At 49.4% G+C, this 26,868-nt stretch overlaps 2 protein-coding genes and 1 non-coding gene across 4 annotated transcripts; 2 read left to right on the top strand and 1 right to left on the bottom strand.

Moving 5' to 3' along the window:
* Nucleotides 1-855: 855 nt before the first annotated feature.
* On the bottom strand, nucleotides 856-1,580 carry MRPL51 (mitochondrial ribosomal protein L51). The gene is made up of 2 exons (XM_009461721.2): nucleotides 1,257-1,580; nucleotides 856-1,125 (listed from the first exon to the last, which is right to left on the bottom strand). The coding sequence occupies exons 1-2, from the start codon at nucleotides 1,513-1,515 to the stop codon at nucleotides 929-931; spliced, it is 456 nt and encodes a 151-aa protein (XP_009459996.2). The 5' UTR covers nucleotides 1,516-1,580; the 3' UTR covers nucleotides 856-928.
* Nucleotides 1,084-26,442, top strand: NCAPD2 (non-SMC condensin I complex subunit D2). Of its 2 annotated transcripts, XM_087757680.1 has the most exons (31): nucleotides 1,738-1,943; nucleotides 2,040-2,115; nucleotides 2,264-2,322; nucleotides 2,780-2,961; nucleotides 3,435-3,574; nucleotides 3,915-4,042; nucleotides 4,127-4,250; nucleotides 4,332-4,479; nucleotides 5,003-5,200; nucleotides 5,735-5,869; nucleotides 6,413-6,497; nucleotides 7,121-7,295; nucleotides 7,562-7,683; nucleotides 8,670-8,879; nucleotides 10,843-11,017; nucleotides 12,483-12,567; nucleotides 12,710-12,843; nucleotides 14,188-14,320; nucleotides 15,877-15,961; nucleotides 16,065-16,226; nucleotides 16,472-16,689; nucleotides 17,855-17,966; nucleotides 18,279-18,402; nucleotides 18,607-18,762; nucleotides 18,983-19,160; nucleotides 20,222-20,316; nucleotides 23,057-23,137; nucleotides 24,872-25,058; nucleotides 25,709-25,835; nucleotides 25,978-26,136; nucleotides 26,310-26,442. In XM_087757680.1, exons 1-31 carry the CDS (start codon nucleotides 1,820-1,822, stop codon nucleotides 26,390-26,392), a joined length of 4,200 nt encoding a protein of 1,399 aa, XP_087613806.1. In that variant the 5' UTR covers nucleotides 1,738-1,819; the 3' UTR covers nucleotides 26,393-26,442. The 2 variants fall into 2 exon arrangements, with proteins under 2 accessions (XP_087613807.1, XP_087613806.1); XM_087757681.1 differs by lacking the exons at nucleotides 1,738-1,943; nucleotides 2,264-2,322 and adding an exon at nucleotides 1,084-1,225.
* LOC148055604 (small nucleolar RNA U85) lies at nucleotides 2,383-2,706 on the top strand. The gene has a single exon (XR_015705227.1). It is a non-coding gene; the product is annotated as a small nucleolar RNA U85 (small nucleolar RNA).
* Nucleotides 26,443-26,868: the final 426 nt, after the last annotated feature.

Below are 26,868 nucleotides of genomic sequence, written 5' to 3'. Positions count from 1 at the left end.
ACAGACTTTGGCTTTGCCTTTCTCAGGCTTCGACCTACAGAAAGTTCTTTTCGTTCCCTGCCGCTTCCAACCGAGTGCTTCTAAAGCATTGCTCTGTAACAGGATACATAAAGTCAGCCCAATTAACAACTGAGGGAGAAGAGAGAGGCAGATGTTTGCTCATCGCACAGATTTTTCTCAAGTGTATAATGGTCTTTGTGATGCTGGACTAGAGGGATGCCAGCTTTGACTCACCACAACTTCTCCTCTAAAGGAACCAGTAACGGTTATGGAAAACTAGAAGCTAGAGTTTTTTTAAAACAGTTAAGTGCCTGAATTACTTTTGTGAAGCCTGACTAAATTATAAAGAAAAGGCCACTGGGTCAGTAAGGGCCATTCGTATGGGGTTAAGTCATCATCAGTGTGAAAGAGAGACAAATCCTGTTCTAAAGACAGGTTTTGATGCATTTCAACTGACATTTGGATCATTCACACTTAATATTAATCACAATTAAACGGAGGGCAAGGCGGCAAGCAGCGAGCAGAAAGAGGTATTGGCAGGCACTCTTATCACGGACTTGAAAATTTGGCTGGGAGGAAAAAACCTAAGATGGAGTGTACTGAAATGGTCAAGTAGGATGTGAGAACCTGGGGCTCAGCGAGACCAAAAGGATGCTAGAAGCCTGGCCAAAAAGTAGAGGGCTCTCGGGCCAAGTTCAGGGATGCAGGCTGGAACAGATGCCTGCGAGCAGTACGTCAGAAATGACTGAGGGGGCAGAACTGGCAGAGAGGAGCCCAGGCCTGGAGCAGCAGCAGGACCTCGGGTCTGGGCCAGAAACGCACAGCGAAGGTTGCAGAAAGCACCGGGGACCCAACTGTGTGAAAGCTGCCTTTATTCTGACCATGCCGCCACAAAACCACGCTCCGCATGCCGAACCCACGGTCGCTCCTAGCGGTGCTTCCCGGTACGATTGAAGCGCCTGTACAAGTACCGGATCCTCTTGTTGAGTTTGTGGTAGTCCTCTACAAACATCCGATCGCCCACCACCTGCTTCTTGCGGATGCACCTCTGCAGCTCGTTCCCCCGCCAGCCTCGCAGCCACTTGGGCCCCACGATCAGGTTCTTCGGGTGGATCTGGAAGTCACCTGAGAAGAGAAGGGCGGAGCAGAGAGGATGAATGAAGCCAGGGCCTGGAGGAGGCCTCCCCGCCGCCCTCCCGCTGCTGGAGGAGCCCCTCGCCCGCAGGTGGGTCCGCCCTCCCGCCCCGGGGCCTTACCCAGGATCCCCACGTTGTCGTAGACCCCGAACAAGGCCCGTTTTTCCGTCCACCGATCCACCTGCTTGGGCTTCGGCGGCTCCTTGATGCGGAAGGCGCGGGTGAGCCCTGCCAGGGGCGAGGAGAGGGGCACGGGGAGGCCGGGCCGCACCGGCCCCCAGCGCCTCCCGCCGCCGCTAACGCTCCGCTCGGCCCGGCGCAGCAGGGGCGCGGCCCGGCCCAGCAGGGCTCGCCCCGCCGCCCGCACCAGCGCCGCCATTGGGGTGACCCCGCGGGCGGGGCCGGGACCGGTGCCACCGCCCCGGTGCCTCCGGCCCGGCCCCTTCCGCCCGCTGGGGCCGTCGGGAAGCGGAAGGACGGTGCGGTGACGTCACGCCAACGGTCGACGAGGGGGGGAAAAGGGAGCCGGCGATTGGGCGAGGCGCTGGCGCGCGGTTGCCCTGCTGGGCGCTGATTGGGCGGGGGGGGGAGAGGCGGGGCCCGCGCGGCCCGCGCGCGCTGGTTTGAGTGCCCGGGCCTGAGGCAGCGGCAGCGGCGGCGGCCGGCGGGGTTGCGGTGGGGCCATGGCGGCGGCCTGGGAGTTCCAGCTGCCCCTCGCCCCCGCCGACCTCCTGCGGGACGGCGGCCCCGGGCACTACGTCGTGCAGGAGGTGCTGCCCGCCCGCGAGCTGCCGCCCGCCCTCACGGGTAAGCCTCCACCCCGCCCGGCCCGGCCCGGCCCGGCCCGCTCCCGCCGCCGGCTCAGGGCCGTGACTCCCCGCTCCTCTCCGTGTTTCCCCGCAGCTTTCCGGGCCGCCTTCCGGGCGCGGGGCGCGCTGGCAGTGCTGCAGCACTTCGATTCCCTCTACAGCTTGCTCCAGTGAGTACCGAGCGACGGGAGCGGGGCCGGGGCTCCGCGGGGACAGCGGGAGCGGGGAGGGTTGCGGAGAGGCTGCTGCGCCCGGGCGCTCACGCCTCTTGTTGGGGGTGTTTCCTCGCTGCTCTCATGCCCTCTGCTTGCCCTGCAGCCACTTCCGAGCTGTGGGGACTGCTGTCAAGGAGGATGCCCTGGAGCTGATGATGCAGGGTGGGTATCGGCTGTTTCCAGCTGAAGCGGGAGTAATAGAGAGGTTGCTCTCCTTCGGCAGCTCAATGATGATATAAAGGCTAATGTGACTTGACCAGCTGGGTTGCACCCTCAGCCCATTCCTGTAACATGGGTCTGTAATCTTGGTGGACAATGCAGAGCGGTGCGTGTTCGCTGTAAGGGCAGGCCGACAGAAAATCCCCTTCCCCGCGTCCCTGGAAAATACGTCTTTGGGATGCATCAGCTCCGAGCAAGCGTTTCTCTGAGCTGACGGGGGGCTGTTGGGGATAGGATAGGACAGCGCGCCTGAGGTTTGGGCTGCAGGGGGTAGCCCACGTTACAGCTGGCGAGATGTGAGCACACGTCTTTGGTAATCTGATGACTGCTCAAAGTCTCTAAAGAGAGGATGGCTGAGGGGCCTGGCAAGGAGTCCTCACGACTTTCCGCCTCTCTTCAGTGGTGTCCCATCATTCCAATGAGCTTCCTGGCATCCTGGGTGATTCTGGGCTGAGCCGCGCAGACCGCGTCGCTCACCTCAACGCTCTCAAGATGAACTGCTATTTGCTGGCCGGCCTGGTGGACGCCTTTGAAATGGAAACCTGCAAGAGTAGTTTGCTGGAGGTGGACCTTGCTGGGAAGGTAGGCGAGGGGACTGGGAGGAAAACAAGATGATAAAAGCAGAAAACGTGTAAGTTTGACTCTGTGCTATCCGTCAGATGTTATAGCTGGATTTATTTAAACACGATGCTGACAAGAGCAGTGCATAATGCGGAGTGCTGGGATTTCTGTGAAACTGTACAAGGAAAACAGCCGAAGGGACAACATGTGTCTAAACACCAGCAGGGCCTCAGATGCCCAGGCCTCTCTGTTTCACTCCTCAGTGTCTGGCTGGTACTTAGCGTGCCCGTAATTTCTCAAGAGTTCCCTTCTGTGGTCAAAGATGACAGCAACGGCCGTTCGATGCGGGCGTATAAGCTTCTCGCGCATCTCGCCGTATGTCTCTTAACGCTGTAGGATTTAACAGTCATTTTCTTTTTTGAGGGAAGCAGGGTGGTGATGGTGTTTTTTCTGTTGTCAAGCTGCTGATGTATCACATCGCATAATATTTCTAGAACAAGAAGAACCGTACCAAGACCCCTGGATCCTTGTGGGAAGAGGAGAGGGAGCCGCTCTTACGGCTGCTGACGCAGTTGCTGCAGCTGGATCTCCGTCAGCTTTGGAGTGGTTTGGTGGTGGAAGAAGAGTTTGTCAGGTACGGGATGGAGTGGGTGTAGAGGTGGGATGGGTGACAGCGGTTTTCTGGAAGGGAGGGTTAAATGTTAAATCTGCCAGTGAGGTGGCATTACAGCCCTCAGCGGGGTGCAGATCCCTGGGAAACTGAGGAAACCATCTTGAGGCAAAAGCGATGTGTTTAGGAACCTCTTCCTTTTCTCGTGTAGGCCTCTCAACTTCAGGTGTTGTTTGCTCAGGTTTTTAAGGATACCGGAGAATCTCTCTGGTTTGAGAGAAACGTTTGCGTAGTGCAGTGTGCTAGAATGACGGCGATGCGAGTTGTGACAGTGAGGCTCACTGTTTCTCTTCTGTGGCTTTAGCTTAATGACAGGAAGCTGCTACCGTATCCTGGAGAACCCAAGTATCGGTCTTCAGAAGTACCGGGCCACACGGGAGGCTGTGACACATCTGCTTGCTGCAGCTCTGACTCACTATGATCATATGTTCAGTGAGTTCCTGCTCCTTTGCCTTCTTCCTGAAGCCATTCCCAGTTACTTTCCCTGACCTCTTTCTTCCTCTTCACGTGCCAAAGATGCCACTCTGAAGATCACACAGATGCTGCAGCACTTTGAACATGTAGCCCCGGTGTTTGCACAGGCTGTGAGCCTCTGGGCTACGGAGTATGGTCTGAAAACCCTGGTGGGCGAATTGCTGAGGTGAGAAAAATACCCCGAGGCTTGTCCTTCTGTCACTAGCAGCTTGAGGCACCCCATTCCTTGTTTCATCTTTCTGTGCAGGGAAATCGGACAGAAATGTCCGCAGGATCTGGGCCGTGATGCTTCTGGAATCAAGGGTTATGCTACCTTTATAACTGAACTGGCTGAACAGATTCCAGCTCTGGTGCTATCCAACATGAGCGTTCTCCTGCATCACTTGGATGGGGAGGTACATTTCTACAATATTACCTGTCTGGAGAAGTCAAGAGGTGGAGGTGCTGCTGTTCAGTTTTTCTGTCTGAAAACAGAATCTCTTTCGCAAGGATCAAGTAGCCAAACCCTGCCCTTTGGAATAGCTTCTGCCCTTACCTACAAGACGCAAAGCAAACAGAAACCGTGACATCTACTGTCTGGTTGTCACTCCCAGATACCAGAGAACGGGAGACCGCTTACTGGTCTGAGATCCCAGCTGTTGTCCCTTGTTCTTCAGTACTTAATGAGTTTGTCGTTGTGTTACCTTTTCTTAAACTGCCCTTAAAAGCCATAAGTGTTTCTCATACCAGTTCTTGGCTTCTGTGGACCTAGCTGGGTCGCAGGGTCGGATTACGCTGTCTTGCAGGCACAGCCATGTTCACCCAAGGTTAATACAAAGTCCGTAATGGAGAAATTCACTTCAGGCTGGAGCCTGGGACTTTGCATATCAAGTCATGTCTTTTTGTCTGTTCCTGGTTCAGCAACTCTTCTTTTTGCAGAGTTACATGATGCGAAATGCCATTCTGGCAGCTATGGCCGAAGCGCTGGTGCAGGTGCTGAATGGTGACCAGCTGGAGGAAGCTGCCCGTGGCACTCGGGACCAGTTCCTGAACATGCTGCAGGCCCATGTCTGTGACATCAATGGCTTTGTGCGCAGCCGCGTGCTGCAGCTTTTCACTCGAATCGTTCAACGCAAGGTAAGTCTGTGCTGGGGAAATGGCCTTGCCTCAGTTATCCGTTCCCTTGTTTCTTCTAAGGGATTTTCTGTCACCCTGCTCTTTGTTTGCAGAGACTGAAGTTTAACAGAGAAAGGTGTTGTCCTGTGTGTCTGCAATTCCCTTTTCCCAAGAGACCAAAGATCCTAGGGGCGAGGGAACCGGGGAACAAAAATTAAATGCTGCTCTAGGCTAGAAGGAAGTTAAATTAAATGCTTCACAGGCTAGAAGGAAAAGCACGCTACGCAAGCTGGTTTTGGACATTGGTGTGGGAAAACATCACCCTCGCTAGATATACTAAGACTCGACTCAGTGGGACCCTGGATAACCTAATATAAGTCCTTGCTTTCAACACAGGTTGGACCAGATGATGTCCAGAGGTCCCTTCAGGCCCAGAATTTCCTATAAATCTGTAATCTCTGCCTTGTAGTGCATTCATATGTCTGCAGTAAAATAACTTCTCGTGAGTCTCTAGGCCTTCTTGATAACTTTGTCTATGCTCTCGTTGTGCTCTAGGTTCTGCCTTTGACTCAGTTTCAGTCTGTGGTATCGCTGGCTGTGGGGCGTCTCAAAGACAAATCTGTGGTAGTAGTTAAAAATGCCATCCAGCTCCTGGCTGCGTTTTTGTCCAACAATCCCTTCTCCTGCAAGGTAATTCTGACCGGTGGGATGGATATGCTAGGTGTCTGTTTGCAGGCTGAATATCCGCAGTGTGCTATAGCCAGGGCAGCAGCCTTTGGGCAGTCTTGTGGGAGGGACAACGCAGCCTCTCGCTCTGTGGGTGGAAGCTTTCCGCTTTTCCTGGATTCAGATCTTGCTTTCTCTGGCTCTTCCCTCGCTTGGTGTAATCGGTAGGTACGCTGAAGGCCAGGAGGGATGCGTTTGATTGTGGAAAAACCTGCAGCAGTTTGAATCCACTGTGGGCTTTCTTTCCTTTTAGTCTTTTAAAACATTCTGCACAGAGCTGCAGCTCTTTGTGTTGAGCTGCACCTTCTCCTGAGCCTCGTACTGGCAACTTACAGCAGTTCCCATTCTAGGATGATGGCCAGAGTCTACTATTCCAGTTTCCAAAACCAGAGTTCTCCGAGGGGACTTACAGTTTAAAGCAGGGAGTGGAAGAGAAAGGAGAATTCGAGCATTTCAGAAAAAGGTGGATAAGTAACATCTCTCTCCTTCTCTTCCTGGCATCTTCAGTTAAGCTGTGCTGACTTGGCCGAGCCACTGAAGAAAGAAGTAAAGAAACTGCAAGAAATGAGGGACCGTGGCAGATCTACAGCAGGTAATTTCCCTTTTTCCTCTTTCCCCTTCCCAGGGTGTACCAGGGCTTATTTTTCCTCATCTTAAATTTGCTCCCAGGTTTGGTGGCTTTTGTCTTGGATCTTACTCGTGTGAGACGGTGAGGCCAGAGAACTGGGATTAAACTCACAACAGTCTTTCATACAGCGGTGTTATAAAAGGACAATATGAATGTCCGTATCTAGATCAACAGCCCAGTTAGCTAAATATCCTATTTTCAGGGTAAGAACCAAAAATACCTATGAACACCCTCCCGAATTTCCATTTTCAACCATTTAAGGACTGCCTGAGCCATAATTTTGGTCAGATATTAATTTAAACTTGCTTAAGTTGGACCTGGTGCTGCCTACAAAACAATAAATAGCGAACGACAGTTCTCTTTTACCTGTCTTTTTTTTTTACCCCCAGTGATTTTTTTAATGCCAAAGAGTTCTTGTCTATTCTTCCTGCAGTCTGGGTGGGATTGGCAATGGGAATGGTGCCTGCCTGTGGGGAAAAAAAAAAAAAGTAGAATTCCTAAGCTCCAGATGGGTTTCTCTCCCCATTTAAGGTCTCGTTTGAGTATTCTTCATTCCATCTTGGTTTTGTTTTTTTTTTTTTTAATAGCTCCAGCGATCACCCCAGAGGAAGAGTGGGAAGCGATGCTGCCAGAAGTCAGGGCTGCCACACAGCAGCTCTTTCAACCGCTGCAGGAAGGGGAAGAGGAGGTGCTGGAAGTTGAGGAAACGGTGGAGAGCACATCGGAGCAAATCACTGGGCTGCTGAGGAAGCTGAATTACAAGTAAGAAGGCTCTGTAGTTTGAGATTTGTATTTATCCTAAGGGATGTTTCAGTATCTCGTTCTCTGTTCAAGAAAGGTTTGAGCTCCAGGGTAGAGGGATGCTTTCTAGTAACGTTACTCTGTAGAAGAGATTGACGTGGACAGCCAGCACAAGATGCTGGCAGGAGCTGGTTTCCCAGGTGCTCAGGGCAAAGTTGGATGGTTTCCCTCGTGTTCCGCCCGAACGGGTTGCTGATGTTCTTCTCTTGGGCAATGTCCTTGTCCAGGAGCGCAGCCCGCCTTACGCAGAAGGCCCTGTGTCGCTTCCAGGGGAAGGAGCCCTTCAGTGGCCCCGCAGAGGAGAACGAGGAGGCAACAATCCTGGGTGTTCTGAAGAGACTTTACACAGGTAACTACTTCAGATCGCTCTGTCTCTTCCCTAAGTCCAAGCTGATGCCAGAGCTAGACCAAAATCCTCTGGAATGCCCTGTCCCTCCTAACCCACAGGGCTTAGTCTGTGTGTACTTGACAGCTCATGGAGTTGCACCATCTCCGGATCATTTGCTCACCTAATGGCTTGGCATTTTCCCTAGATCGCATTACTCCTGTTATTTCGTTTCTGGTCGGGACAGTTCCACGTTCCCGCTAGAAGTGCATTTCTGATGCTTTAACTGACATAATATCTGCTGAGGGGAGTGAAGCCAATGTTATCCACTTGCACCCTTCTGTCCTGTCTGAATTTGTCAGGAGTTCTGCTTCCTCAACAGGTGGTGGCACGTAACACTTACCCTCAGTGGCCTCGACTACGTATCTGATTCAAGCAAAGCCTTGCTTATCTGGGGCTCAAGCCTCTGGGCGTATTTTTAAGACTTCATATGCTTTATCTTCGGTGTTTGTTTCAGAATAAGGTTTCCTAGCCAATCCCCTTGAGCTCGTTATTTATCAAAAGGCTACCGTCTAAATAATTTAATCTTCTTAACTTTGTCAGCTCTCCACACTTGCACAAACTTTGCTAGAAAGTAGTAGTGCTTGCCTTCTCCCTACTCTGCTCTGATTCCCTTTTAGGGCCTCATCCCTCTTTGGGGAGCCGTCAAGTTCAGATTAACCCCTTCAGCATTTTAATGGAGTTTACCCCAACTGGACCATGCCCTTCTCCACCCCTGTATTAAGTTGGCATTTCTCTGGTGCATCACATTGTAGTACTGGAACTTGCTCTACAGTGTGCTGAGATTTTGTCTTTGTAGCTAAGTCTGATGGCAGAATTTGGATTTTTGTCTCCTGGCTCTTGGAAGCTGTCACTATGGGGTGGAGAGAGAAGGGTTAAAATACCCTGAACCGTGCCTGTTTCTCTTGTGCCTTCAGTACTGCTCACAAACAAGTGTTCGTGCTGTGCAGGTTCGTGCCCAGGTGAGAACAGCGAGGATCCTCCACACGGCAACAGTTGTCTTCAGGCTGAAGAAGCTGTACCAGAGGAGCAGCCTCAAACGGAGCTGGTCAAACAGGAGATGTTGGTGCAATACCTGCAAGATGCTTACAACTTCTCAGTGAAAATCACAGAAGCCCTGAGCCTGATCAGCAAGATGATGTATGAAAACTGTGTCTCAGGTGTGTGAAGTAGCCAGTGGGGCCTTTTCTCCCCCGTTCAGAGTTTCCAGATCTTTCCCCTTGCTGAAGAGGAGACGTGGGAGTGGTGGAGCTCCAGGGGAAGGGGAAAAGGTTGGAGGAGCTGCTCCTCGCTGAGCAGATGTCACAGGCACTGCCAGCATATTAGAAAAGCAAGCGCCGTCTAAATGGGCATCGTGAAGAGGTTGCGTTAGGGCATGAATGGGCTTTTTAGGAATCCATGTTTTAAATATCAAGGTTGAAAATGTTTTTAAAAGCCAGGTGACCAAAATGACTTAATGTATGGAGGCTCCCCCCGTCCTGTGGGAGGGGATGCATGTTCACCATCTCAGCCAAGGTGCTCCCAAAGTAAGCACAGCCAACGAAGCTGCGTTCTGTTACCTGCTCCGTGCCCTGATGCAGCCTCAGGTGCTATGCCGGCCCCGAGAGGGGAACCGCGCAGCTCGTCTCCTCCGCCTCGCCTTTCCTTAAACTTTATTCTGTAGCTAAAACTGATCCTGATCAACAGGTTCTGTGGCCTGGTCCTCTTCAGTGCCGTGGTGAAAGGTGGTGACGAGTAGGCCTTTGGGTTAATTCAGCTATTCATATTTAATATTAGAACTACTGTAAGCAGTTAGGCTGTTTTTTAAGCGCCTGTCATGAATCAGCACCCCCGAGGGGGCGGGGGCGTGGAGGGGCACAGCTCCCTTCTCTCCCGTCCTTCCTGGCACATCCGCTTGCCAGCCGCTCCCGTAGCTCTGGGGTACGGATGGGTTTGGGCACTGGGGTGCCCTAGCTTCATGCAGACGCTTCTGAGGCTTCATCTGTACTGGGAACTCGTATGTTACCCATAATAAGCCTGTGGGCTTCCCCAGCAGGGTTTGGATGTCATTAGCTGTTTGCACACACAAACATGGCACTCCTGAGTTCAGTGTCTTTACAGGTCATTTGAAGTTAAAGGCTGAGAGGGTGCCCCTCACCTGATACTTAAACACCTGGCTTTTGGGTTATTTTTTTTATGGTTACGTGGATTTTTACTGACTTTCCGGCTGCCTCTTGTCCTATGCTGTAGTGTGAGGAAGGCAAGTTGGGTATCTGGACAGGCAAGACATTTTTAGACATTGTCTCTGTTTGGAGACAGTGTGCTGCTGGGTAAGGGGGTAGTGGTCAGGGATGTCTGTGCTCAGATTTAGACTTTTTAATTAAAGATTTAAGATTTAAAGCTTTCATTTTATTTTTTTCTGTTGCAAATATGTATCCTTTGGTGTCGCTGGGGGCGGAGGAAGCACACCAGCTTATCTAGGTACAAACACATGTCTGATAGGGAATCTTTATTCAGATTTATAAGTTGAGGCTTATACTGGTGTAAGCTCCCACCGAACCAGAGGTCAGACTCTATGAACTGTTCGTTGTACAGTCCCTCTAATTGTTACTGTGGCTCTCCTGTGAATGTTCTCCAACTTAATTTTTTTTTTTTTTTCTTGTCTTACAAGCAGAAGGGTGGGCCGTATACTTCAGGATTAGTCAAGATGGACCCAAATACATTATTCTTTACCCCGTTTGTACCTCAAATAGCTTAGTGCTTCTGGTTACAGCATCGCACTGGTACTTACATTCAGCTGCTTTTATCTCCTGTGACCACGAGATCTTTTTTTTCCTCCAAAGCTACTGTTGCCCAGAAGAGATTTTTTGTTCTTTCTCAGACACGGTCTCTGTGCTCTTCTCCTAAATGTATGGCGTTATGTTTAGCTGTAATATTGTTAACCTGTACCCTTTTCCTCCAGGACATCTACAGCTTTGTACTAGTGACCCCGTTCTGATTTGAGCCCTCTGCAGACAGCAGCAGTGATCTTAGATGCTTGTGGGGCTTGCTGTGAGAGCAGTACGCCGATGAATTTGTCTTAATGGCCTCCCTAATGGGGATTAGGGAAGAACTGCACTAACGCAACTGTTCTTCTCTCTGCAGTGGTGCAGGAAGCCATTGAGTTCTTTGTGACAGTCTCGCAGTTTGGTGTGCCCCAGGCGCTGCTCGGAGTCCGCAGGATGCTCCCCCTCATATGGTCAAAAGAGCCTGGCGTTAAGGAGGCCGTGCTGAACGCCTACAGGCGGCTCTATCTGAGCCCCAGCGGGGATTCAGAGAGGTATGGCTCTTCCTAATCAGAAGGTTTTTTTATTCCCCCCCGCCCCGTTTCTTCTTTTGGGGAGCTGTTGGGAATTGGGTATGGACAGGAAGAGAAATAACAGTTGCTGCGCTTCATGCTGAGCTGAAACATAAAGTTTGTGTCCACTAGTAAAGATGCTTTCTCTTTGAGCTGTTACCAACACTTGTGCAGTTCCGAGGTGGTTTTATATATCTGAGTATCCCAGTCTTCCTGTGGGACCTACTGCTGAGCTGCTGCTTTTGGTTCGTCATAGTGTTCAGGTGTAGGAAATGCATGCAGCAAAACTTCATGTGAGACCTTACGGAAGGAGAAAATGAGAATTATTTTAAATGAAACAGTTACCGGGCACTCACGCTCAGCACTCTCATAAATGTCACTCTCGTACAAGGCACTGCACCGAGATACGTGTGCCTAGATGATCTGGGCAGGGCCTGTGTGACAGGGAGCAAGGGGTGTCAGTTGTGAGTGTTCGTCCTGTCAGCTGGGTTCTTGGCTGGCAACAAGGAACTGGTTTTTTGGTTGTTTTTTTTTTGGATGGCTCTTTCAAGCCCTTTGGGAGTCAACTGTTGCTATGTCCCATGTCTAAGTGTCTTCACCCTCTGGGCAAAGTTGTTGCCTGATGTCTGTTCCCTCCCTTTAGGTTTCTTACGGCTGTAGTCGCTCATCCCGTTGGGATAATAAGAGGAATGGGTATACGGTGTGGTCTAAAGTGAGGCCTATCTTCCTGTTACCAGAGCTCAGGTCTCTTGTTGACAAGTCACGCGTGCTGTGGCCTTATCCGAGCGGAGGCGTTCTGCTTCTGATGCAAGTGCCACATTCCTCAGTGTTTACTGCTTTTCTTACTGTCAGTTGTGTCCTTGATCTTTCAGTATACGCCGTTTCTTTATCCCTCGTGCTATAAAGTTCAGTTATTGTTTGGGTGCTTTCACACACATTTCTATTTCCATTTCATTCAGACCGATCTTAAATCTTTTTGTAACAAATCTCTACGCGTGGCAGATGAGGATGTTAATGGGGTCTGTTGCTGATCCTTATTGAGGATTTGGGGGTGGGAGCTGGGTACCGCTTGCATGCTTGTTTCTTCTGCACTAGAGAGGAGCCGTGTCTCCTCTCTACTGTGGCACTCGCTCTTTTTTCTTAGCGCTTGCCCACACGTAAATCCTGTTGGATACACGTTCACTAAGATAAGTGTGATCCCTGGTGAGATGCACCGTGCGTCACCTTCGTTTTTACCATCAGGGCAATAAAAAGCACTCGCTGCTGCTTATTTCTTCTTGCAGAACTCCAGCTTGTGGAAGGGGAAGTTTTCCTGTCCCCAGGGACCACCTCTGTTACCTACAAGATGTCCTCAGCTCTCTGAATAGGAAAGTAATTGTGACAGTTGCTTTTTCTTTACTTTTTATTTTTTTTTAAAATGATTCTCTTTTATTTTCCCCCCTCAAAGGGCCAGGGCCCAGGGCCTGGTGAATTCTCTCTCTCTCATCATGGTGGATGCGTCGCTAGGAACGATACAGTGCTTAGAAGAAATAGTGAGTACTTGCCTGGGTTTGGACTGTATTTGTGATCTTAGATGTCTGTTATATTAAAATGGTAGTTTTGTAACGTCCTTGTTGGTTTGAAGTCCATCCTCCTCTGCCTCCCCCTCCTTGTTTTATTGCCTTTCTTTTCCAGATCTCGGAGTTTGTGCAGAAAGATGAAATAAAGCCTGCTGTGATCCAGCTGCTTTGGGAGCGATTCACAGAAAAATCCCAGTGCTCGTCACTAGAACGCCGCGCTGCTGTGATGCTGCTGGGGATGATGGCACGGTGAGCCCAGGGCCCCGCCTAATTCTGTGAGCGGGAGGATGTACAGGGAGTTGATTTTTATCGAAGAACTGTGGGTGCTGCATCAGCTGACCCTTTGTTCCGCGGCTTCAAAATTAGTAACCAGGTCATGGGGTAACGAAGCCTGGAATTAAACGTAGCTGTGCTGGGTCCCACCAGCACGGTCTCGGAATGAGTATGATGACATTACTTCCTTTGTGTTCTGAATGTCCATCCCTTCTCAGGGTTTACCATGTCACAACTCTGCAGCTTTGTCTGTGTTTGGATATGAACAGCGAGAAGCTGCTGAGTAGAGATGTCTGGAGCCTTTACTGTGGAGGGAAATGAATCGGCTTCCCTTTCTGGGGCCAAAAAGAGTGTAATTGCACTATAAGGTGTTCATTTCCTCAGTTTCCCAGCCCAGTAACCCTTTGGCATGTAGCTTACCTGCTGATTTCTTCTTGCTCTTCCTACTTCGGTCCTTCATCAGTCGAAACCAGGTCTGCATAATGATGATCTTAAAGCTCTTGGCTCTAGCGTTGGAGCCACTTCTGGAGCTTACAGCCAGTTCTGCAATTTGAGGATCAGATATTCCTTCCAAGATATTTCTACCGCCCCATCCCACGTACTTGCAGCAGAATTGTAGACGTTGTCTCAAAATTAATATCCTTCCCTAAAACCATGGAATTTAAAGAAAACTGTAGGTTTCCGGGGTATCCCGTGAGATCCTGTGTCAAGTCCATGGGTATGTGCCTGCGAAATAAGAACAGTGTTGCCTTCTCCACAAATCTGCTAAGGGAGGTGATTTTGCTTTTGTCCTATAGATGCCCGTTATGAACTTTTTAGATTCTCTTTTTAAATACGTTCGATTCTGTTCTTGCCTTCTTCACCCAGTTAATTGTATATTCCTCGCGCCAGGCCTGCATAATTCTGCCTTTCAGAGGAAGAAAGGGAGGTGTGTGTGTGCGTGGTTTTTTGGGAGGGGTTGTTGTTGGGTTTGTTTTGTTTCCCCCAGAAGGGGAGGAAGTGTCACACATCATCAGTCCTGAGCTGCCGGACTCTTTTCTGTTTTGCAACATTTTACTTTGTCTTACCCTTTTAAGTTTTGCTCCTTTCTGATAAGAAAGAAGAGTCGAGAATCTCCTTTCTTTACAAAGAGACAATATGCCCGTGCTCAAGATATGCCTAGCTACATCTTGAGTTATTGGATGGGTTTTTTTTTTTTTCCACCTCCTGCTCAAACCACTGCCTTCCCGAAGGCACAATGAGTATTTCTGTTGGTTACGCATACTTCTGTACACTTTCATCAGCAACTCGTGTAATACCCCCATCCCTTCCGTTCCACAGAGGGAAGCCAGAGATCGTAGGTAGCAACCTGGATGTCTTGGTGACAGTAGGGCTGTCTGAGAAGGTATGTGAAGACTATCGCCTGGCTCAAGAAGTATGCAACGCCATCTCCAAACTTGCCAGTAACCGTAAGGTAAGACTCTCAGCTTGTTCTTGAGGTCATCCAGAAACAGAGTTATCCAGAAATGAAGAAGTGGGGGGGGGAGGGGGGAAGGTTTGTATTGAGAAAAGAGAGAAGTGATTAAGTTTTTACTGATTTAGAAATTAAGTAGGTTGTGACCATTCAGCAGCACTGTCTGGAAAGCTTAGCACACATCAGTGAACATGCAATAAAAGAATTTTCATTAGGCAACAGGCTGAATTAAATTAGTAAAGAGTTCAGTGCACAAGAAAATCTGTTTTTCTTTCAATTCTCTTCCTCAGACTCCCAGTTCTAAGCCGATTTGTGTTTCCTCAACCGTGAAGCCCTTTCCTCTACTGATGTTTTCTGGTGTTGTGATTCTTTTGCCCTCCCTATTAATTGATATTTGGGAGTTGTCAGCTCTACAGCTGAATATAAAACATGAGAGGTTTTCAAACCTGTCCACGTTGTACTTAACACAATGGTCTATGGCTTCTTTGTCTGGGGAACAATTTATACTTTTTTTTTTTTTTATGCACTTGAAAAAAAAACAACCTCTTTGTTTTTCGACTCGAGCGTTTAGGGCATTTTGGTTCAGGAGTTCCAGCATAAAAGCAGCCCTCCTTCACCGTCATTCTGCATTTGCCCCTTCCACAGGGGACGTTACTGCAGGACCTTCGTGAATTAATGTGTGTTACAGCATTCTTAAATGTTCTGAAGACGCTTGAAATTCAATTTTAGGTTGACTTAAAGTTAAGTTTGTATGGGAGAAGGGACGGAACCGTAGATACTTGAATGACTGTGGTAGCTCTTCCTTCCCCACCGCCCCCCCAGAAATTCCGTACAGAGACAAGGGTTGTAGTGAATTCAGAAATTTTGTTTCCAGCTACTGAAAGCTGATAAATCCTCAAGCAGTAGCTTGTTTTGGTCGAGTATATCTTGATCAGGCAGCCACAGACATGCTGGGATATCTCAGGCATTGTCATACTTGGTTTAGTAGTGCTCTGGGTTATCTTAATCCCAGCCTAAAATGTGGTGGGACTGATAGAGAGCATATGCAAGAGCCCGAGTGTGCGGTGGTGGTGGATCCAGAGCTATCCTCTGTTCTTTCTACTGACGATATTTTGCTTTTAAACAAAACCTCACGGTTCTGGAGTACCCCTAGGCAAGGGCGTCTAGTTAACTTACTGTTGATAACTCTGAAGATGCTCTAAAGGGTTCCCTCTTCAGTCCTTCTGGAGAAGGAGTAAATAATATCAGGGTTAAAAAGAGTCATTTTGAGACTTCAAAAGAGTCATTTTGCTTTAAGGTGAAATAGTGGAACTGCCTGGGTTGGCCTGGGATCATAATTTGGCCAAGCTTTAAACCCACCCAGTGCTGCCACCGTGCCTTCCAAAGTGACGGTAATGTCCCTGCTGTGTGTTTAGCTGCAGAGCAGTACTGACTGTCCCTGCCGTGGGCCCAGCGTGGGTTTGACGAGCATTGTGCACGGAGCAAGGTTAAGTCCTGGGAAGGGCATGGGGGGGATCTCTTGCGTGGTAAGAGTAACTCATCTGTTCTCTCTGCAGCCAGCGCTGGGGAGGAACAACGCGCCTTTTCGACTGCCACAGAACCACGTGCTCTTTGGGTGCCTGAGTGAGACTGTGAGTAAAGGTGAGCTCAAGTCAGCAGCAGGTTTGGAGGAGATGGAGCTGGGCTGTGAGACAGCCTGTGTTGTTGCCGGTATGCGTGGTACATGGCTCCCTCTTCTCATCAGGCTTTGGCCAGCCAAGTGGTCACTGGATCCCCTTCATGGAGGCAGCGGTAACGCTCATCTACCAGCTGGCAGAAGGGGCAGAGGAGATATGCGCTCACGTCCTGCAGGCGTGCAGTCAGCAAGCTCTGGAGAAGCTGCAGGAGGATGATGAGCAGAAAGCTGGTGAGGAAAAAAGCTGGTGAAGGAAATCTGTACCCGTGATTTCTGGTGCTGCGATTGGGTGGCCTAGAGTAACTGCAGGAGGAGAACGGAGCTGAGGGGCTAGTGGAGGTGTTGGCGTGGAAGGGTGTGAGTGCCGTGAAGGAGTCTGTGGAGCGTGGCAATGGGTTGTACAGTGAGACTTGGCAGTAACTGATGGGGGAAGAGGTCTGGATCAGCACTGAACTGTGGTAATTTTTCTCCACTAGATCCAGGGGTTTCTCCCAGCAGAGTCTCTGATGGCGCTAGCAGTCTCCCCACGTTCCTGCTGATGCACCTGGTGTCCCTTGTGGGACAGGTGGCACTGCAGCAGGTAGTGTATTTGGAAGTGTCAGTGAGTGCAGAGCTACGCAGACGACGCATCCTCAGAGAGGAGGAGAAATCCAAGAAGCGTTCTGACAGCAGCACGAAGAAGCGGAGACCCCAGGTGAGAACCGAGGGGGTTTTTTCCTGCGGGCACCTCTTTTAGGGTCCCAGCTACTGCTACAGCAAACTTCTGGAGAATGCACTCCTACGGATGCATGAGGTCCAGGGTAATGCGTGCTTTGGGAATAGAAATGGATATGTGTTGGTCAGGATGGACAGGGAGAGCCGAGGTCCTTGAATGACCCTGTTCAGTCAAACTCTCACACTGTTCTTGGGTTTTGAACAGGCAGAGGAGTGGGAATGGAGGGTGATGTCCTGGCCACGTTTATCTTCCTGCTTCAGGCAAACATTTCATTTCCACTCATCCCCTCCTTTCTTACCAGTGCAATCTTTAGCAATTGCTGCTAGCGGTGAAGAACACCCATTTATGCCCTGAGTTTTGGAAAAGGGCTTCTGGAACCTTGGTGGGGTCCTATCCTCTCTCGGGTAGTAACGATGGAAGTTTAATAGTAGCCTTCTTAATGGGATCTGTATGATAGAAATACCCTGTTTGGTTAGGTCTACCTCAGAACGTCCTGCAGAGCGTAGTGAGGCTGTCTTGCTTGGGTAAGAATTGAGAAAAAAGTTGGGTGTCCCTAGGTATCCAGTCTCTATTAGACGCCTACAGCGCCAGAGAAGTGTGTAGTTCGTTTCCTCACCCACCCTGCTTATCAGCGTCACCACCATTTCCCACACAGGAGGAGGTTACGATGAGATTTTTCCAAGAAGCGGCAGTTGGACGCAGATTTGGTCCCCGTGCAACGCCCGTGTCTCTTTTCTTCCCTCGTGTTGCTTTTGCCTTGCTATAAGGTTTCCCATAATCTTGCTCACAAGACCAGCAATTCAAAGGGCGCTTTGAACTTCTCGCTTTTAGGATTTGCACATCCCTTGAGTTGTGCCGGACTCGGGCATTGATGGCAGATGTGTCCTATGTCTTGGCTTAATGGCTTCAGTAGCTTAGGCTTTCTTTTCACTAGTGTTCTGTGGCACGTGGACTGGCAAATCCTGGACTACCCTTCGCAGCTTCATTCAGTTCTCAGGGAAAAGTGGGTTATAAAACTCTCCGTCAGTCTCTGGTCATGCTGCTGGCAACAGGCATGCACCTCTTGCCCGAGAGAAGAGTACTTTGTGAAGGAAGGGGTTATTGTTGCCTGTCATCTTTTTTTAGAGTCTTCCTTTCTGCACAGAGCACAGGAAACGAGACCACTATGGAGGAGGAGCTGGGCCTTGTGGGAGCCTCAGCCGACGACACCGAGGCCGAGCTCATCCGCAGTATTTGTGAGACAGAACTTCTCGATGGTAAGTGGGGCTGCCACCGAGGAGCGCTGGCTCCGTCTGCCCGTGCGAAAGAACGGGTAGGGCGGGTAACAGATCCAGAAGGAGGAAGGCTGTTTCCTTCAGAAGGAAACACTGTCGTTTTTGTCCAGTGTCAGTTTCTACGTAGGCTGTCTGTTTCTTCGCTCTGCCTCTCTGGAGGTGGGTTTTCAATGGTGAAAGTGAGTCTGCCAGTTTCTGTAGTCTGCAGGAGTTCTGGGATAAATTGAGTAATTGTTTTTAAAGGGACGCTCAAACAGCGCTCTCATACTTGCGGTCTTTATCCCTGCTCTCTAGGCAAGCACCTGTTCTCTGCCTTTGTTCCACTGGTGCTCAAGATCTGCAACAACCCTGGGCTCTACAGTGATCCGGCACTCTCGGCTGCTGCAGCCCTGGCTCTTGGCAAGGTCTGCATGATCAGGTAATGCCCAGCCGTGCCGGTGTTCTCTTCCCAGCCTTCCTCGTACTAAAGCACAAGCAAACATTGCGACTCCTTTCCTGTGGAGAGAACAAACACAAAAGATCATTCATAGATTTTGGGTTGGGTTGGTTTTTTTGTCTCACCGCTCTCTGAGAGATGGAATTTTGGTATCTGTGCCTTCTTTTCTGTACCCTGTCTCATCAGCTCTGAGTTCTGTGATTCCCACTTGCGCCTGCTGTTCACTATGATGGAGAAGTCCGCTCTGCCTGGTGTGAGATCCAACCTCATTATTGCAGCAGGAGATCTGGCCATTCGTTTCCCCAACCTGGTGGAGCCTTGGACATCGCATCTCTATGCCAGGTAATGCCACGCTCATTGCTGGGAGACGACGGGTGATGAGAGCTCTGCGGAAGGGTGACACTGGGTCTCTGGAAGGTGAGAATGACCCAGGAAACCAAGTTTGAAGGTGTGAGTGCAGGGAGACAGCAGACCTGGGCTGTGGAGCAGGCTGTCATGGGTATCGGTAACTTAAGAGATATTCGCTCAGCCGCTTTCTGCGGTAACTGTATGTTTCCGCCAGGCTGCGGGACCCCTGTCCAAGCGTGAGGCAGACGGCTGGACTGGTGATGACTCACCTCATCCTCAAAGACATGGTAAAGGTGAAGGGCCAAGTGAGCGAAATGGCGACTCTGCTTATAGACCCAGAGGAGGCAATCGTGGGAGTGGCTCAGAACTTTTTCAGTGAACTCTCCAACAAGGCAAGTGGATGCTCAGGCACCTGAGTGCAGGAGAGTGGGGAAGGGCTGGGGGAGGCTGGGTCAATGACACAAGAGTTGAGTCCTGGAGAAGGTGTGTCAGTGGTGTAGAGCAGCTGCCTGTCCCTCTCTGTTGCCTAGAAGAGGGTAGGTAAGGGAAATTTTGCAACACGAGCTGTGCTTCAACCCTGATGTCACTGAATTTGACCTCATCCGTTCGCGTTGGAAGGCAGGCTGCAAACCAGCACCTTGTCCCTTTGCTCTCTTGTGTACGCCTAGCACAGGCGTGGGAACAGGTTTCTGCAGTTTAACTTTAGGCCTTACAACAGAGTTCCCTGACCTTATGGCTCAGGCAATGCATCATCTCTGAAACCTTTCAAAGTTGTTCTTGGCTGTGTGACATTGAGATACTCAAATTGAAGCAGTTACAGCCCAAGCAGGTAAGAACAGTAGCAACGTTTCCCCCGTACGCTGTTTGTTCAACATGAAGGCTGCTGCGGGCCCTTCAGAGTTTCAGATTTACTGCCTAAGAAGCTGCAATGATACTGGGGCTTTACTATCTTGGCTTGCTCCATGGAAAGCCGAGCCGGCCACCTGACTGCACTGACTTCCTATCTCTGCAGTGTCTGTGACAAAACCATGAAAAAGCAGTGGGAAAAGGAACCTGGACTGGGCCTTTTCAGGCAAGATGGGAGGCAGTTCCTTGAGCTGAACTGCTGTGTACGTTTCCTTTATCAGGAAGCTTTCCTGTTGGGTTGCGACAAGGCTGGAAAGCAAAGAAACGGCATCCAAGTCTGCCAAAGAGCAGAGCTGTCGCAAACCAAGGGTTGCAGTTGTTAGCTTCTTGGTTGGTTTTTTTTTTTTTTTCCTCCCCTTAGCTTCAGCCAAGTGTCCTGGATAGGTTTGGCTGGCTGTCTACAGCTCGTTTCAAAAAGCTGATGTCTTCAGTCAGTAGATTTGGGGTGGGGAGAAAGGAGGTAATTTTAAGCGGGCAGCTTATTTGGCTTGACTCGAGCTGTCCTTCGTAATTCCATATCTCATGTAGAACCTTGTATCCTGCACAGGGTAACGCCATCTATAACGTGCTTCCAGACATCATCAGTCGTCTCTCAGATCCCACCTGCGGCGTGGAGGAGGAATCCTTCCGCACTATTATGAGGTATTCTGGGGTTAAAGAAATATCTTTTGACCAGGGCCACATTTATGCAAAGGGGGTGCCAGATCCAGGGAAGAGAAACTACAGTGACATATACAAAATGCATTTTCAGTTGTTCTCCCTGACCTGACTTTTTCAGTCTGCACCTGAAATGGGAGTCATGCTGAGGGGAATCGATTCTAAAGCCACATAGTTGGGGGCGAGGAGAGACTCCACAAAGAGTTTCCACTAGCTCATTCAAAATGACTTTCCCTCTAGAAAAGGAAAACAGTTGGCTTTATGCATGGGAACATGGGTGTGCAACATTAAGAGAACACAACAGGTTTTAAATTCTCTGCCACCTTTGTCATTTTGGTGGCCTACGGGATTTTTGTAGGCAATTTTAGTAAAGCTGTAGTTAAGGTAACAGATTTGGTTTGGGGGGGGGGGGTGGATTTTATTTCAAGAAAGCCTTACTCCGTAGTATAGAGCCATATTGGAATATTTCAATCTGAGGGTATTGGTTGCTCATAGACAACACAAAGCATGTCTTTAGTGGTAAAATACAGACATTTCCCTCTCATATCTGAAACTTAACCGCATGAGGGTTTTTCTGAGTTGCCTGACTCCCCATGGATTACAGAGGGGAGCGTTGGACAAAACAAAAGTATTGCTGTTGCTGAAGAGAACCATAAAATCTCCAGTGATTTTTCAACTAGTCTTTCTGTCCGTAAGACTCCAGTGCATTTAGGAAAAGGGATGGAATTTTGGACAGGTAGGAATTGCAAGGCACAGAAAAGGTCTATTGGTGAGGCTGACATCGAGACTGAAAATAATGTATGGCTGCAAACGTATATGGATGTTTTGCTTCAGCTTTCAGTAAGGAGGGTAATGGGAAATAATGGGAAGTACAGCATGTGGCCACTGACAGCATGTGTAGAAGGGGGAGCTAGTGTCTGAAGCGGAAGCAAACCATCACAGAAACAAGAAAGCGGCATGTATAAAAAGAACGGGACATAATTTTGGAATTTTCAGTACAATTTCTAATAAATGTCAGACTGGAGGTGTTACCACAGACCTAGAGAATAAGAAGTGTAGCGCTTGCACTGAAGTGTGGTTAAGACAGCTATAGGTGGACTTTTCTGACTTCCGACAACGTACAGGGAGAGAACTGGAGGTGCCTGGCAAATAAAAGAGAAGGCAGTGTTGATTTAACAAAGTAGACAGGTATCAAATGAGTCTAAAGCTAATTAATGTTGAAGAAGACCTGATCATCAGTTAGCACACTACATCATATCCTTTAAACGGGAAAAAGGGAATAGTAGTGGAAACTGAACTATTTCCCCATGTAGCACTACACAAAATGCTTACATTGCGGAGAAGCTCCGGTTTAACTCGGAAACCGTGGTGGACAAAAGCACAGGCTAGGAAGGACGTAGTGGCTGATGCTTGCCAAACCGGAGAATAGGGAGGTGTAAAAAAGATAGGGGTAGTGGGGGGAGCATTGCTGTTAAAGGACTGACTCGTGGAGAATGAGAGGGTTACAGTAATAACTGCGATGAAAACGAGCAGAACAAACGTAAGGTTGGATGTTTAGAAATTGTTTAACCTCTTGTAAAGCTGTGGCTCAAGTTAGAGATGCATTCCGCTTGCTATTTTAGCAGTCAAGTCATTTCTGTTTACGTGTAGGGAAGCGTTGGTAGCGCTGGTGAGACCTTGCCTGGAATGCCGCCACGGTTCCGGTCACTTAAAGAAAGATGCATCGGTGCTGGAACAAATGCAAAGGGAGGACTATTGAGGATACAGTCTCTGTTCCGTATCTTAGAAAAGAAGTTTGGCGTGGTGGTTGTAGACATAACAAAGACTGAACAAGGATGTGCTTAGAGCAGTTATATCAAGGCCAGTGGCAAGCTGACTGAGCTTAAGTTAGCAGAAATGTTGGTACAAGAAAAAGGGAGGCCAGCAGGACCTTCTTAATAGGTAGAAGTTATTCAGTGATTTCTATGAGGATATGCAAAATGCAGAAGTACTTAACGGCGTTAAAGTCCACGTCTCTCTGTTCCTCAAGAAGCGAAGAAAAATGTGGGATCGTGTTAGCATTTAAGTTTTGTTAGGCTTTGTTCCCGCTTTAGTGCAAGGTAACGCTCGCTTTTGCATTGATCCAAAATACAGCGACACACCTTCAGCAAACTAATAATGAAAAAAAAGTCACAGGAACGGTTTTGAGGGTGGGGGGAAAAAAATACTGCATGCCAGCCTACTCCCCTCAAGGTCCGCTTGTCAGACGTACTAGTCTGCCAGCGCAACTTTGTGAAGTGAGGAGATTGTCTGGAAGTCTTGCGTGCTCTTCCAACTGGATGGAAGGAGCTGATCGCAAGCCGACACTGCAGCCTTTTCAGCGTCCCTCCTACCTCAGACCCTGCACGGACATTAGCACTTCTCACTCCAGACCTTGCAAGGGTCTTTGCTTTAGCTGGCTTTCTTTCATCCTAGGCAGGTGCTATTATGCAAACATGCAGTTTTAATTAAAAGTTATGTCACAGCAGCGGTGCCCAACAGGGACTGTGGTTACTCTTTGAAATATGCATATGCTTATAGCTTCTCCTGAACTAAGTCTGAGGCATGCAGAGCTCTCTTGTCTTCTTTTGGAGGACACTTCTTGGAGCTGATCACTGGATAGGATAGCTGCAGGCATCCCATGGGGGAGGCAGAAATGGGGTTTCCTCTCTAGGCTCTCAACTTTGCCATTTTTTTTCCTTTACAGACATCTCTTTCCATATATTACAAAAGACAAACAGACAGAGAGCTTGGTGGAGAAACTTTGTCAGCGATTCCGGACTGCCAGGTGGGTTGTAATCCTAATTTTCCTGACAAGCAAGTCTGCTTCTTAGGAATTGTTACAAGAAACTAGCTTGTATACGGTGGTTGTAACAGGTTCCCATCATATTCTTCATGTGGCAAAGTGACAAATGCTGACATAACCTGGATTAGGTCCCTTTTTTTTTTTTTTTTTCTCCTATCAGCTATCAGGCTGATACAGGCCTGTCCTTGTTCTGTGTGCGTGGGCTGCTCGGTACTAACTCTGTACCTGGGACTCCATTTTCTTAGTCAAGGGCTTGTGCCACTCCCCCTTTATGCCTTTGCCCTGCTCTATCTGCAAGGTGATGCTCATGGTGGTGATTGCAGAGTATAGAGCGCAGGACCCATCCCACGAATCTGGGATAGCGTTTTGCCTCCTGAGTTTTGAGGGGTTTTTTTGTTGTTGCTCCTTTTCCCAAGCTGTAACTTCACCGACGCAGACGTACGCTTCCCTTCCCCCTCCAGTAAGATAGTAGAAATTTATCTGCCTCTGTCATGTAGTGGTATCTTCATTTTACTTTCCACTGGATTTGGTGCACCCTGCCTTCCTCCATTCCTGTGGTTTTCCTTCTCCATCATCGTGGCTTTGCCCTTGAGGTTTAAGCTGTGTCTGCTTATCTTGGCCATTTGTACACAGGGCCTGGGCACGTGACCTGCTCAGCTGCCTCAGGGAGTTGCATATTCCCCAGAAATATTTGGATTTTGTTTCCTGAGCTGGAGTGCAGAGTGGCCCCTCTCTCCAAAATTGCCTCCCAGGAACACTGGTGAGCTCTTCACGCCACGTTTGTAAAGAACCACCTGCGTGTAAGCCATGTGTAGCCTTTCCTAAAATGCCCTGATATGTCTGTACCACAAAGATGATCAGTTTAATCCACACTAGTGGTATCCTAGAGCAAGACTCTCACTCCAAGCTAAAACAGGAGCTTATCAGAAAAGATTTTTGCGGCCACCATCACCCTCCTGAGCATTTCTGGAGCTCTAAACATAGCAACATGCCAGGCATCGTTCAGACTTGAGATGTGGAAGCACCTGGATGCTGCAGCTTTGTTTTCAATCTGTCTGTGTGTGGACAGTGCAGTCTGAGAGAAGACAGGCTTCCCGACCTCTGCTTCGTGTATATTGATAAGAGGGGCTTTGCCTAGGGGTTTTTTTACCTTTTTTTTTTTTTTTCTCCCCAGTAACTTTTGCTGGAATTTAACTGTAATCCTCCTTTGAAACAGCAGTTGTTATTTGTTCACTTTCTATCTTAATGAAAATGGCCTTCTTTTATGTAACTGACCTGTAACTGCCCAGGAAAGAGAGAGTGAACATCAAATAAAGCTTCTGCTTGACATCCTCTCAAACATGCAAAAATGAGCAGCCAGGGATTTTTATTGTTCAGTTGAAATAAGGCCCTTCAAGAAGAGTCCTCACCTCACTGAGTGTATTTTTCCCTCCTAGCCGGCAATAACTTCTGACACTTCTTAAACAAGTGACTGTTTAACAGTGAAGCCTTCCTATTTTTCTGACAGACGCTCAGTCAGCGTCTCTGACGGAATGCAGAGATGGTTGTGACGAGATTGGCGTGGTATGGCGCGGCACTCTGCAAAGCACCTGTAACAGCAGCCCGCATCTCACGTTCTGCAGGGTGGAAGCACCTGCAGGAAACGCTTTATCCCCCTGTGCTCATCCTTACGCACCCCGTTTCGTGAGAGCTAAGGGCAATCTTTGTCTTTCCCAGAACGGAGCGTCAGTATCGGGATCTGTCCCACTGCCTCACGCTGCTTCCCCTCTCGGAGCGGGGCCTTCACAAGCTGCAGGACAACTTTGACTGCTTTGCAGACAAGCTCCAAGACCCAGCTGTCTACAGTTGTTTCCAGACTGTGCTGGCTCGATTCCGCAGAGCAGCCGGCAAACCTGAGACTAAAGTAAGGATGGGGGGGCAAGTCTCCAGGCCGGGAAAACGATTCCTTTTAGGCATGATGATTGGGAAGCCCTGCAGCTCTCCATGTTAAGCAGGCTACTCCTCGCCCCCAACAATTTATCAGAGAACCTGATGGCAATTCTGCTATGGATGTAATACTTCTCTCCCCCCCCCCTCTTTCTCTCCTTCTCCTCTCCTTCTCCTCTCCTTCTCCTCTCCTTCTCCTCTCCTTCTCCTCTCCTTCTCCTCTCCTTCTCCTCTCCTTCTCCTCTCCTTCTCCTCTCCTTCTCCTCTCCCTCTCCTCTCCCTCTCCTCTCCCTCTCCTCTCCCTCTCCTCTCCCTCTCCTCTCCCTCTCCTCTCCCTCTCCTCTCCCTCTCCTCTCCTTCTCCTCTCCTTCTCCTCTCCTTCTCCTCTCCTCTCCTTCTCCTCTCCTTCTCCTCTCCTTCTCCTCTCCTTCTCCTCTCCTTCTCCTCTCCTTCTCCTCTCCTTCTCCTCTCCTTCTCCTCTCCTTCTCCTCTCCTTCTCCTCTCCTTCTCCTCTCCTTCTCCTCTCCTTCTCCTCTCCTTCTCCTCTCCTTCTCCTCTCCTTCTCCTCTCCTTCTCCTCTCCTTCTCCTCTCCTCTCTCTTTCCCCACTGTGTTACATCTCCATCAGGCTCTGGCTGAAGAGCTGGAGCGGAAGCTGTCTGCCTCCCATAACCGAGGGCTGGATTCGGCAGAGCCGTGCCAGGAAGGCAGTGGAACTCCAATGCCAGAGCCAGCCAAGCAGAAACCAACAGCAAGTATGTTCCTTTTGTGAGACCGCGGCCTTCCCCCCGATCCTGCAGTCCGGCAGAGACACCTAGGGACTTTCCCTCACCCTTACAGTCAGAATGGCTGCTACCTTTCGCTTTTTTTTTCATTTGGGTTTTTTTTCCTTGGCAGGTGCATGCCGCCAGCCCCTGAGCACAGCTAACAGGGGTGAAGATTTTGTCACGCCTCAGCCTCGCACCCTCCGAAACCAGAAGCGTGCCCAAAAGCGCCCTCCGCCCAAAAAAGCTATTATCGTCTTCTCCAGTGATGAGGAGAACAGCTCTGAGGACGGTAAGGCGTTGTACGTGTTTGCTCAAAAGGTGAAAGTGGAGAAAGACTATAGGTCTGACCCTTTGGTAACGGGCAGGCGGCGTGTAGGGCTTCAGAGCGCTGCTTAGGTTGCCCGTAGCTTTGCCTGTTCAAGGCAGCGGAGTGCTGGTTATTGACGTGTTTTACTCCCTTAGAGCTATCGGCAGAATTAACAGAGGAGGAAACCCCCACCAAAACAACTCCCATCACCAGATCTTCGGCTCGCCGCCTGCGCTGAGGGAACCATCTGCCGCTGTCTTGAACTAAAAATAAAACTCGTTTTATGCAGCAGTCGTCTTCTCTTGTCTGAACTACCCCGTAATATGACAGGGCTTTAAATGAGGACAAAATGGAAGTTACGCACCAGGCTAAAGCAATTCCAAGCCTGTCTTTTGATATCTCCACAAAGAAAGGCAAACTAACCACCGAGTGCAAAATACTCCTTGTATGTGGTTATAAGTACCTCATTCAGCTTCTCTTAACACAGGACCGGTATGATTTTTTGCTGGGTTTAGGCCCTTTTATGTTTGATCCTGTTTGAAGCTCTTGCCCTGCAAAGCCCAGCAGGGTTTTGAGGGAAAGTTACCTGCATCTTTTTCTTGTGCAGATCTCCTCAAAGAAGAGTTGAGGGATTTGGCGGGGAGGAAGGCTAACTTAGGCTATAGCTAGAGCGCTTCCAGAGAGAACATGAAAAGTGAGTAGGAAAAAAATACA

This window comes from Nipponia nippon, unplaced genomic scaffold, assembly GCF_047370975.1.
Source record: "Nipponia nippon isolate SJK-2023a ecotype South Korea unplaced genomic scaffold, ASM4737097v1 scaffold_2, whole genome shotgun sequence".
In the NCBI taxonomy this organism is placed as follows: domain Eukaryota; kingdom Metazoa; phylum Chordata; class Aves; order Pelecaniformes; family Threskiornithidae; genus Nipponia; species Nipponia nippon.
Note: the sequence above shows the minus strand (reverse complement) of the source record. Positions and strands in the feature narration are given on the sequence as shown.

Bases quoted from the DNA above. Each gene is read 5' to 3' on its own strand.
- MRPL51 (XM_009461721.2), bottom strand. From the start codon at position 1,515: ATGGCGGCGCTGGTGCGGGCGGCGGGGCGAGCCCTGCTGGGCCGGGCC. The intron at 1,126-1,256 runs GTAAGGCCCCGG...TTCTCTTCTCAG, and splicing joins CGACAACGTGGGGATCCTGG to GTGACTTCCAGATCCACCCG.
- NCAPD2 (XM_087757680.1), top strand. From the start codon at position 1,820: ATGGCGGCGGCCTGGGAGTTCCAGCTGCCCCTCGCCCCCGCCGACCTC. The intron at 1,944-2,039 runs GTAAGCCTCCAC...GTTTCCCCGCAG, and splicing joins GCTGCCGCCCGCCCTCACGG to CTTTCCGGGCCGCCTTCCGG. The intron at 12,568-12,709 runs GTGAGTACTTGC...TTTCTTTTCCAG, and splicing joins TACAGTGCTTAGAAGAAATA to ATCTCGGAGTTTGTGCAGAA.